The following is a 13,059-nucleotide window of genomic DNA, read 5'->3' on the forward strand; positions in this document are numbered from 1 at the left end:
CTCCGTTCTCCTTTTAAGCAGAAGAAGTATTATTCTGCAGAACAATACAGCCCCTCCATGCCAATTAGGAGCAATTAAAAAGAACAGACAGATCCTGTCAAACAGGGATGCCCCACTGTTTGCCTTGGCCTTTGACACTAAAGGGGCTCATTCCCGGAGGCTCTCTCTCCAGATCGGAATAACAACTCACGCTCGACTTTGGAGATCACAGTCAGAACTACAACGAGATTGATGGCAGCACTTCTTAACTGCGGTCCTCACCCTGCTTTTCATGTTGCAGAACTATTTAGTAGCAGCCTTTTCATCACCCATCGTGTGCTGTATCTCTATTCATGGGGGCACACAGCCAAGACACTTCTGTGCCTCCATCCTAATCCATTCTCATCCACTGTGGTATAGCAGTAACAGAAACTCCTCACTTGCAACAGCAGCAGCGACATGTCCGTCGAGTTCATAATGATGACGTTTGGAGAACTCCGGCAGAAAACCATACCTTCAAATGTTTCACTTCATCATAATTTGGGACAAAAGATAACCAAAAAATGAACGTGCGAATGTCTTCACTTTTATTCTTAGGTTTTAAAAAATAAAACTTAAAAGAATGTAAAAAATATATTTTTAAAATTTGTTGTTAAAATTCATTTGACAAATGGAGCACTAGATTAGATATTCCTTAAAACAAGAGTATTATTCAACAAATTTGGGTCACAGACGACTAACGTTAGAAAAGAAAAATGGCTTATTAGTATTGTTACACCGGGTTACAATACAAGCAATGACTGCCTTTATCTTACCACAAGTAGCAACACAAATGCCATCCTCTGATGTATACCTGCACATTTTGCACCCTTCAGCACATTTTTTTTCCTATTTCTTTGATTTTAAATTGAAAAGATTTCCACTTCTCAAAGCTGCCCTGATTCATAAAGGTTTCTTCCGGTTTGTGAATTTGCTCATGCCTTACAAAATTACCCTTTGCATATTCTCATTCACCTGCTGTTCCCTTTCTCTCTGCTTGACCTTCAATTTCATGGTTTAACCTAGAAAACTTGCTGAACCTTAAATATATATATATTTTTTTAATTTAAGACAATTGTACTACAAGCGATGTTATTTTACATTGCTAGTACCTATCACATGATTAACAGCATCATATATTTGAGTGTTTTAATATGTAACATTGGAACATTACAAGAGACTTGCAACTCAGAAAACTAGCATTCTGAAAATTTGCCATCTTTTTTTAGTACACAGTATTAAAAGGACGTAGCTTTTAAAACTGCATCTTATTTAAATAATGCATATGGCATACTGGTTATTTACCTATGGCAACCGACTCAGACAGCAGCTGGTGGGTAATTCACTGGCCTAATGCAGTCTATACTTACCATCATCAGAATGTTCTCTGTGTTTTTCATGGTATGAATCCTGGGGTACTTGGGACTGTCTAGCTGCCTGCAAGGAACAAGGCAAAACCAGATGCATTGTTAGGGTGCTAATTCAACAACCTCAAAAAAACAAATGGCTACTCTGAGTTTCAGAGCTTGGTCTCACAGTTCCCCAAAAATGCTCAATTTGTTTTGTTCTGAGAAGGGGGGGGGGGGGGGGGCAACTTGTTTATGTAAAATAACGTAAGACAGCATAATACAATGAAGAATATTGCTGGTCTTCAATAGAATGCTATGACTTCAGAGTACAGAGGAAAGTTGGGTTCAGATGCTTTGTAATGATAGTTTTCATGCAGTCTCCCCACTCCCACCCCCCACCCCCTTTGTCACATGCCAAAATTGAGATCCTGATTTTGGTCTTCAGTATTATCTCCTATAATAAAGTGACAAAAGCAAAAATAACACCTGCTGATGTTCTTTTAGAACCTTCCATAATTTAAATAACATTTCCTTATTTATGCCTTCAAGATCCTTGCCCAGAAATCTCAAGAATTATACAAGATAGCAGATTAGTGGTTAGTTTCCTTAATTGACAGGACAGGAATCAAACTAAAATAACTGTACTGTATATACGTACAGAGAGAAACCCAGAACGTGGTTGTAGAAAAATGTTACAACTAGTAAATCAACGTTTACACTACATATCGACCTTATTAAAATAAGTCTCGTGTGCTTTGTCTATCAACACACTTTAAAAAGTGAAAGTTGTCTCATCAGGCCCATTTCACTGTTACTAGAGAAACAGTATAGCAGGCGCCTGTAGGGTACGTCAGGGGTTTAAAAAAAACAAACCATGTATGTGTGTCAGTCAGCGGTGCTTTTGAAGTGACATGCAGCCACATACACACTAATCACACCATACATAAGACTGGCAGTGCACCAGTAAGCTTAAAATTGAATTAAGCTTTAAAATTCGGCAGTGCATATATGTATATATACGATGTAATCCAAACTACTGAAATACACCGATATTTTTCACCATTGTGCTGCCAACAAACACAACATTATTGTGTTTTTTTTTCGCTGTATGAAGTTATGTAACAATAATTCCTGCGGTTCATAAGCGCTTTGGTCTAAAATTTGTAAATATAAAATACATTATGTGTTCAGTTTATCTTAAAAAATTCTTTGAAATGTAGCATTTTAAATAAAATCTTCCCCAAAGATAAAGGCGTAGGGAGATACAGGTACAGCTGTAATACGAACGTCATTAGGGGATTTATTGACAACGTTTACATGCGTGGTTTTAAGCAAATGAACTGATGATTAGAAACCTCGATTTCCTTTTACACAACTGTGGAATTCCAGAGTGAGCACTTAGTACGGCAACATGTCACGTCCTTATTTTTTGGAAAAACTTTTTTTAGATGAAAACGTTTGATTGTAGGTGTCACAGGTTATAATGCACATTTATAAAGACCGCTTAATCCGGTTAACGAGTTTAAATAACATTTCTTAGTAAACAGCAACAAACGGTCTCGAGTAAGGGAAAATGAAAAGAGATTAAAAACTGTTGCTATACTTTTTTTGTGTTGGTAAAGATTGTGTAAATGCTGTACTTTAAACTGAAAGACCACCATCAATAAATCTTAACTCGTTCGAAGTACTGTCACCAATTCATTTACTCAAAAGAGACACTAATAAGACATCCGCCGCGTTTGAAATACACAACCTAGCAGGCCTGTTGGTTACATAGTGACCACCTCCTTAAGAGCAGGATAGAAAATAACAGTCATTTTATTCTCCAAAGCATTCAAGCGTTACTTTCAGATTTTAGTTGAGCACCTATTTATTTAAGTTATTTAACTGGCATCACATTGCAAAAATACCTGGAGAACTTGATCAATTAAATGTCGCCATTAAGAAAAAAAAAACAACTCTTGGAACTACATGCCTAGTGAAGAAACTGCAAAAGGTAACTTCACAGCGCGAAGCTGGAGCTGTATCTAACTCTGCGCATCTGACAGATGGAAAAGCACCAGGTTTTATTAAACGGGCTAGGCTGTCAAGAGACGAAAATCTAACAATATCCCTGCAGTGCAAGTCACGAAAGGCAGGTAGTTCTTTCCCTCTCTGTGGCATTTCTGTGCATTGAAAAGAACAGAAACCTCTCCAACGAAGTCACACCGAGTACGAACCGCACTGACAGCAAAGGAGGTGTTTTGCAAATAACTTCCACGTGTTTTGGCCAGGTTTGCGTAAATACGCTGACAGATCGTTTAAATGCCTTATACTCCGACTTTCCAAAAGATGGAGTGGGACGATAACAATATCGATGGACGCAAACCGCACAAAACCTTCAGCAATTCACAACCGTCTTTTATAACAGGTCATGTACTTCATTCTTCCTTTATCAACATGGAAATTGTTTAAGCCGCCTGTCCTGAGCAGAGACGTTCAAGAGAAAGCCAAGACCTCACAGATTAAATGACGTTAAAAAAAACACCAGATCGTCATTTAAAATGATTAAAGACTAATCAATGTGTTTGGAGTGTGGGAGCATAGATTCGGCTTTTAAAAAGTAAGCCAGTCTAAAGTTAAACATTCCGAAGAGAATTAATCAGTTGTTGTGTCAACATACGGAAGGATAACCAGGTTTTTTGAAAAACAAACGTGAAAAAAGGTGTGACAAGTGTAGAAATTTGGTCCAGCCTGCGCTTTGGTATGGAAATCATTTAAAGAGTTAACCTACTGAACCTGAGTAATTCTCGAGTGCCTTCTTTTTAGGCACAAATACCTAACGTTTTACAAAAAACACAACTCGTATCACCGTAAACCCACAAACGTCAGTTTCGTACACTTAAAAAAACTCACCTCATGGTTGTTACTGTTTGGGTTTATCTCCGTCTCGTTCACTAGAGATGACTTGATATCAGCCAAATCGCCTTCCTCCTCTGGGTGACTAATTTCGGCAAAAATTTTCTCTTTCTGTGGATCCCCTTCATCTTTGAAAGGGATCATTTCATCGTTTGCGCACAGTTCCGGGTCTCCGCCGCCGCCACCCCCTCCAGCTAGCTGGGGCATGTTTTGTTCAAATGAACGCAAGCACTCCCGTTCAATAATATTAAAAAAATAACTGTTCTTAATCCCAAAGTGAAAGTGGAAGAGTTCCCGTTAAGGAAAAATGTATCGTACTCGAGTCTTAGTGTGAGTGCTGTCTGCAACACAGCTTGTATTGACTACAGCAACAGGAGCGTTTTCGACGGTGTTTCGACTTTTTTCAGTGAATTCTTAAAATTATTCAGAAACAAAATACCCAATGCAGATTAAACATTTGATAGGTAAAGGTAAAAATCAAAATCTCACATTAAGTGAAGAGGAAAAAAAACAAATACTGAAGAAACGTTTTTGTACGGCAGTCCGCAATTTGTGGGGTTTTCAGTTGACAAAACGCTGCCCAAACTCCGTGGACTTGACTCGGACACCAGTTTTTGTTGAAGAACAGTAATCGATACGTGCTGAAAAACACGCTAGATTTTTCCGTGAGTATGCGGTGTACAATAAATAAACCACTATATAAAATTGAAGACAACCTTAAAAGATTTCCTCTTCAGTGCTCCAGATAATGTTAAAATTCGTTTCTACGTCGGATTCCACTCCCGTAAAAAACAACCGTGAAGTATAAAAAAGTGCAACCTGCTTGGTGTGTGTTTTAGGCTTCACAAACCGCGTTCTTTCAAAAAAGCTACTATTTCAAGTCTTTTTGTCCCCGCTGTGTTTACAAACGGCGCAGCATGTCCATGACACTTTTTGTACACCTATAACGCATCCTTATTCATTCGTTCAAAACAACCTAAACACGAATTTGTAAAAAAAAATCCCAAAAGTCCAAAAGTTCTTGTATCTTATATCAATACGTCGTAAAATGACTCCAAACTGGAGCTCCGCTCCTTGTAATGCAGTGCTTCTGTAATGTGTGTTGGTAATGTAACTCTCCTCCCCCCTCCCTCTCTCTCTCGCTGCGTCTTGCTAAGAGTGCGAGAGGAAAGATGAAAGGGAAGCCGTCGCTGTGATTGACACCACACTGATTGACACTCCTGAGAGAGCAAGGGGAGAGAGAGATTTATACATACAACACACACGGCAAAAGGGTAGACAGGGAAAAAGAGGGGGGCGGGGGTGGAGTGGTGCATACGAAGCTGACACCAGGCTGAAGACAGACTTACTACTGTTCTGTTAAAAAAAAAGACAGAAAAATACAGAAGCACTGCTTTGCCGCGCATTAGACTTCAATAAATCCGAGGTGTGTTAACTATAACCGCGGAACTTGGCGCAGGTCGGGCTGTTGAAAATAAAATCTTGTATTTTACTTTGCGGCCAATTTTTTTGAAGTTATTACAGTTATTTTGAAGACTAAACGATTTTTGTAACAACACATTCAGGCTACCGAGTTGGTAGATTATACGGTTATTAAGTAACGATCTAAAATCAATCGGTGAACAAATTGCCGCAATAACCTACAAAAGCCTGCTTCATCATAATGCTACAAAAAGAAGAAAAAATATTTCATACTATGATTATTATGGTTCGTTAGTTAATATACTACGTTAGAAGCAAGAATATGAAGAAATTCACATAACAATGTGCAATTCATTTTACCAATGACTACTATAACTCATCTTAAATGCTATTAAAATATGATTTATACGTCGATAAAAATTGTGTAGATTCATTGCCATTTAATGCAGAAGATGTAGTTTATTCCTAGCTAGCGAAGGGGTTTTTATATTGTTATTGCAAGCCGTCTATAAACAGATCGTTATAAATCCGGAACATTTTGTATAGCTTTCAGTTTACAACACAAGCAGAGACAGGCAATGTAGAAGACCAGCGCAGCAAATCAGTTGAAGTAACTTGAAAAGGTTAAAATATCTATACCTCCGGAGCCAACGTGCAAAAATGATTGAACTTAAATTTGATGAAGTTCCCGTTACTTTTATTGCCAATTAAAAATGTGTAACCCCATCTTCATTTAAGAAAATATTTATTTTGAAAAGATTACATGTGCGAAGAACATCAAACGAGAATATTTACATTAGACTTAATAACTCTTAAAATAGTAATCAGTATGTCTGATCTTTATTTGATACGGATATATAAGCATAGCATTGGAAAAATACATGAAATTTCGTATCATTAATTTCTCTCGGATTCAGCCTTTGATTTGGCTAACTTTTCCGGACATGTATGCACGTATTTGCGTCGTTAAAATAAGATAAAAAGGGGGATGTACCATGTGTTAAAGCTCAAGTAATCAAATAAGCATGGCCTTTTAACGGCAATACAGACAGCGACAGAAATGTTTATGAACTCATTGGGTATTGCAACAAAAGCATTTTCGGTAGGCATGCAATTAACCTAATGTTAAAATCAGCGTTAATTCATATGATAACATTATCATTATCACATTCATATCATTTTTGTCTTAAAACATCTGTCAATTTACACAAAGAAAAGTATTTCTAAACGAATTGTAACTTGACCATATTATTTAATGTGTTTGTGCAGTTAATCATACAAAAAATGTATCGGATATTGGAAGCATATCTCATATTAATCCCCTTTTTTAAAAAAACAATTAAATATGATTACTCACGTAATTTTAATGAAAAGATACAATTGACTATGATAAATGTCAATGGAGTTATACTGAACCATTAAGTGAAAGCTGTAGTGTAGGTCTTGCAACATGTGTGATGCTTAAGCGTAATTCTTCTGCGATTTCTGAACCATAGAAATAAAATTATACCAGAATGTTCATTCATACCTCCAAAGCTGGGGCCGTGTTCCAGTTTATTGTAATCTGTTATACAGTATACATCGTATAAACCTGAAGAGCTGCACAGGGTCAATGAACTTAACAGCACGTGTAAAGAACTAGAGGGTGGAGTTAAACAGGGAGAATAATTGGTGGAAAATTGCCTAATTTAGGCAAATTGGAGGATATTGTTTTGTGATGTCCCATCAATTAGTTTCGATACTTTCTAAACAGCAGTGTAGGCTATCAGCTCTTTCGCACGTAACTAATGTCTCTTTCTCAGCGTGAAAAGCTTGCCACTTTGTTCCCGGAGAAAATTGAGGTATTTGAAACGAATTAAATACAAGGCTGGAGTTGTTACTCCCCTAATCATTAGTGCCTTTACCGGATACAAATATTGCACTGTATCAAGTCGGCGCTTGTTTGTAATTTAAGTACTTCTAAGATTTAATAAAGCAGGACGGATTAAACCCTTATCTAACAAAAACTGTAATTGCACAACTGTTTTAATGTACCTTTTTCGGTCTGATTATGTGCGCATTGAGGTAGAACACCGTTTTCTTTTGCTAGACACGAGTCTCTCCAAAAGTCTCCGAACTGCTAAAGACAAAAACACAAAAAGAGAAGAGACGGGCGCGCTCTCTTTTCCCTTCTGTGGAGAAAAGCCATTTAGTCTTTACCCCACAGAAAAGAAAGAAACGAGAAACATTTGACTGCCAAATTATTTCAATCTCCACAAAACTGTGCATTTAATTAAAGAGATATGCCCCTTTTAAGTTTTTTTCTCTTCTTTCTGCATCTGTCTTTTCCCCTTTATGTGGGCTGGAGTATTTCCCAGTCTTTTTTTTCTGGTGCTAGCGTTGTAAAGAAAGAAGATAGTGGGGGCGGATAATGATTTATGACAAGAGGATAAACTCAGGAAGCCATAACCCCAAGTTCCAGATTTTTGGGGCCACAGAGCAATTTGCATGAACTTAGAAAAAACGTCCCTAGGTGTGACATCAACGAAAAAAAAAGTCAAATTAAAATTGTTCTATTAATGAGAAAAATGGCAAATCTGAAAGAAAGCATCGCAATAATACTGACTCGTTAAAGAAGAGATTCTGGACAATGAAGAGCGATTACAGATTTTCTTGTCACCATTTTGAAACTGTAATCGAAAGTATACAAAAATCAAGCGCTGAAAAAGCAGACCTCGTGAAACAATGAGTGATTTAAACGACATATAAAGCCTATATTCTAAATTCATCGCTTTTGTGCTTTAAAAAAGGACAATTATATAGGGGCACTGACAAAATGCGCTTAGCAGAACTAAAAGATGTACAATAAAAAAAAATACAAAACATGTACAATAAAAAAATACATACAAAACATGTATCGGAGTTCGGAAAACAAACCTACCAATTCACTTTTTTAGTATACAGCGTCTAGGATTTTTTAATCTATACAATAGGCAGAGACTATCGGAGCAGTTTTGTTACATCGTCTGCTGAATAAAAACCGTGGTACATTCATAAGTTAAATGGAACTCTTTCGTCCGGTAAATGTTTTAAGGAAAGAAAAGGTTGGGGAAAGCGTTTCAGCGGCTAGCTGTGGAAAGATTGCGTGAGAATAACTTGGGAGTAAGAGGCAGATCTTTATAAAGCTCGGAGGTGGGGTTAGCAGGCGGAGTTGCGGCTGCCTTTGATCTTCCAGCGGCTGGCTCTTTCATCCTCGGTTTTCCCCCTTCTCCGGTTTGCCTTTGTATGACTAAATTTGGGAAGAACATGGAGACGAGCCAGGTTTTCCACGTGTGCGCCCGCTCCCAGCTGAGAAGGCAAGGGTTCTCTTCCGGGTAAGGAGACAGAAAAAAAGATCAAAGGCTTTGGATTTGGATCTGAAATGCGGATTGAAAGGCAGAGACTGGCTGCATTCCAGAGTTTCACAGAAAGTCGCTGCACAAATACACACACAAGAGACGCGCAAATGAGAAGCAACATCACAAAGGCTATTGGATGAAAAATGGTTAAAATCTAGCCTGCTGTAAAGCCCACCCACATGATTTCTTTCTTTTTGTTCTGTAATATACTGTGGAAAGATGTACAACAGTCTTAAACGCACTGAATGTGTTAAACCAAAGCGTTTTATTTGTCACCCCTATTACCAAACCCAGCTGCCTTCAATTTAAAATTGAAGCGCGTTTTGATGGTCTTTTTCGGTCAGTACACAGATAAAGACACGAGTTGCGCTTAGAATGACAGTCCTGAAGACCTGTCTGCCCTCAGCTGGGGCTCAAACATCTTTTTTATATAAAAATATTGAACAAGAAAAGCTTTAACTTGCGGCTGCCTTTGAGCAACAACACCATAGCTGGCCATTAGTGTTCGAGATCGATTATTTTCATTCTTAGATTTGTTCGCTTTCTCCTCACAATCTGCAATTCCCTCACCACTCTTTTTATGTATTCAAGTACTACCCTGAAGTCTTTGCATGCGTCATTAGCAATAATGTAAAAAAAACGGAATTATACATTAGTCTCATCTTAGATACAGCATATTTGATTAAAACGTTTTCTAGTGGATAGGGAGGGATGTTAGTGCGTACGTTCTAACATTTTTTCTTACGCATTGCAAATTGTAAAAAAAATATGTGTTGCCACTTTTGTTTACCGTCTTTTGGAATTAAGTTGCTTTGTTGCTTTACTTTAAACTGAGTTTGAATGAGAATTTGTTTTTTTAATGGATATGCCTAAGTGTGAAGGGTAGTAAAACGAGCACTTTACGGGTTGACATTACTTCGGAGACTCTCACAGGCCTTTTAACTGGACTAGATGGCTAGAACTAGTAAACAGAGGATCGAACTGCTGTGCTAACAGGATCTCAGAAAGCAGTGAATGAAACGCTTCCCCACTCCTCTGTTCCAAATGAGATTTTAACCCCTTTGGTACGGTCTGTTACGGCAGAAACCCATGTAGAGTTACATAACGGAGCTTCAGTCAAATCCTCCATTCAAATAGACAGGATTTTGTGAAATAGCACTGTGGATGACAAGGCTAGTAACAGCTTTTTTAAAAAATCAGATTGATGAATGAGTCAGGAAAGCAAATAGCAGGCAGTATTATAAACCAAAAGCACTGGGCAGCTCTGTTTTGCATGTGCACCTTTGTTATTATTTTCCCAATATTATGATCTTTGAGTTGCAGTTGGATGGTAGTGCTTGTGTATGTAATTTTTATTTTAGAATTTTAGGCTGACAGTTATAAAATGCAGACCAGTGGCCTTGCTTTTGTTGTAAATCCATGCTTCTGTGGTTATCTAGGATGCAAATCTGTTTCTGTGCTGTTAGAGGAACATTGAGATTCATGGCAGAGAAATGCATGATTAAGTATTTGTCCCATGTCTTTTCCCAGGCTTTGCAAAGTTGTTTGCAATGGACCATGGACATGCCCCTTTCCTTTTGGAGACTCACACCCTATTTGTACATGCTGCTCTGAGTCTGGCTGTTTCTCGGGAAGCAGGGAAACACCTCATTAAATGCTTAAAGATAAATCTGTGTACTTCTCATTTAGTCATGCATTCCTTGCACAGGATTTAGATGGCATAATCTTTGTGATTGTACTTCCACAAGGCACAGCACACATCTTTAAATGGGTATCTAGATTTATCTACACATCAAAAAATACCTTCAGATTTCTGTAGATTATTATCATTTAAGGGAATATTGGCACAACATTTTATGAACACTAAGTAACTGTTCACAAATCCGTGTGTTGATTCATAGTGATTCCCGTATAATATTTCCTAATGTAACCTGCATATTTTATTTCTATGTTATATTTTGCTTCTAGTCAGCACACATTTGTCTGTTAACACTGATGGTAAGTACATACAAGTATTTACTGTAAGTATCTCCTGAAGTCTTGTAAGAGTGAATCTGTATATTCTTATTGATTTGTAATGAAAAATGAAAAATGGTGTACTGTAGGTGGATAAGCTATTGAACTTTGGTCACGTTGGGCTGTTGGGTTGGCATTCAGGAAAACCTCTAAGTAGCCTGACCTGACCTTCAACCAAGGAACAGACCATAATAGGGTATGAATTTAATAATGGGCAAAACCTATTCAAGATCCTTGAAAAGGCTTTTCTTTACAGAAAACTTGCTGAAAGGAAGAATGTGACAAAGGCTCTTTATTGACTGTAGCCTGGTTTAGCATTTGTACCAGATGAAAACAAAATGATAAAGAGCATAATATTACTTGGTGGTAGCTCACGGCTTTACCTTTCCTGTAATTGTTTAAAAGAAACATCAAACATTGCTAAACAGGTATATAACTAAACTTTTAAAATATAAAGTATAAAGGAGATGGCTACTGGCCTTGTATTTGGCTATGGAGGAAGTGATCTAGATGATCAAATTTCTCCCTGACTGTCTAATTGAGTAATTTGCTATTTTGAACAACACTTATTAAGATCACTTTATTAGCCATATACAATTTCTTGTATCAGGAATTTGCCTTTTTGCATACCCCAACTTGCTCTCCATGAGACACACAGACATGGAGAGAAGCTTGGGGTCAGAGTGCAGGGTCAGCCATTTATACAGCAACCCTGGAGCAGTTGGGGTTAAGGGCCTTGCTTAGGGGCCCCTCTGCCGGCTGCAGGATATGAACTGGCAACCTTATAGCCACAGGTGCAGATCCTTAGCCACAGAGCCACTGCACCTCTCCCTTTTTTATGATCACTCTTTTTATGATGAAGGTTCATGTGTAGAAAATTGCATTAAAATCGACTGCCATGCAGTTATCATATAGTGTATACATCAACCTCACGGTGCTCCAGAATAGCACAAGAACAATGTATTGTGCATTGCTACAGTCATGGAAAACAATCTCAAACTATCATGTTCTTTCCCGCAAATGTTCATTCATCTAAAAAATGTGTTCATAGGTTGCTTATTAATGGTATTTGCACAGCTCTTCCTTAAAATAATATTCAAGACAGATAATTCTTCAGATTGATGTGTGATACTGTCAGGAATGAGACAATTTAGGTTTTTGGATGATACATTCTAGGAATTTGATTCTTTACCAGAAGTTTTATCTGCTGTCATCAAAGCCTGGTATGTCAAGACTTTTATCTTGTCATTACTCCTCTTAACATTAAACAATGTTATCTTCTGGTTCCAATAATATTCTGTACAAATGACTCGAATTGCTTAGTAATACTATGCACATCCATATTTATTAACCTGTATTTGACAGAAATTCCCCAGAACAAGTTTATAAGATCACGTATTCTTGACAATAACTGAACATTTCTCCAGAAGTTTACACAGCCAACAAAGAAATGAGCCCTGGAAGATGAAATGGATTTCTATTAAATATTTCAGTAATTAAACAAGTATATACAACCAAAGGTAAGCATTGTTTTTGAAGGGACATTTAAGTAGTTACAGTACTGGTGCAGTCAGTATTCTCTAATGGACGTAGGATGGGCTGAGGTTGCCTACCTGTAACCTATGGGCTTCTTCTAGTAATCTAAAAGTAATAGTAAATTAATCTAGTATATAATCGTACGTATTGAATTACCTCTAAAACTCCGCCATAGACGGTCCCAAGCCCGTTTGCGAAAGGAGGAGGGACTTCAGCGACAGGCCGCGCAACAAGCCGGCTGAAGAAAAATTCCTTGTTGCGTCAAAACGCACACGACAACTCAACGACATATGGGAAATACTAGGGGGTCCCCCGCAGGCGACGCGCAGCGTCTTCGCCCGGACGCTGCAAGAAATGGGCAAGGGCTACCGGCTCAAGGATGGAGCCGATTAAAGAAGCTAGTCCATCATCACCACCATACGACATGCGCCTCGCAAAAGTCA

General features: G+C 38.0%; 1 protein-coding gene across 10 annotated transcripts in view; it reads right to left on the reverse strand.

Annotated features, from left to right (window-relative positions):
• Positions 1-5,383, reverse strand: part of lef1 (lymphoid enhancer-binding factor 1) — a 71,496-nt gene extending 66,113 nt beyond the window's left edge. For all 10 annotated transcript variants that reach the window (XM_088923560.1, XM_088923552.1, XM_088923535.1 and 7 more), the window contains exons 1-2: positions 4,263-5,383; positions 1,389-1,455 (exon numbers count right to left, since the gene is read on the reverse strand). In XM_088923560.1, coding sequence (XP_088779686.1) covers positions 1,389-1,455; positions 4,263-4,472 — 277 coding nt within the window. In that variant the 5' untranslated portion in view covers positions 4,473-5,383. The remainder of the gene's footprint in view (positions 1-1,388; positions 1,456-4,262) is intronic.
• Positions 5,384-13,059: the final 7,676 nt, after the last annotated feature.

The sequence above is a fragment of the Atractosteus spatula genome, chromosome 1, assembly GCF_055471065.1.
Source record: "Atractosteus spatula isolate fAtrSpa1 chromosome 1, fAtrSpa1.hap1, whole genome shotgun sequence".
Lineage (NCBI taxonomy): Eukaryota > Metazoa > Chordata > Actinopteri > Semionotiformes > Lepisosteidae > Atractosteus > Atractosteus spatula.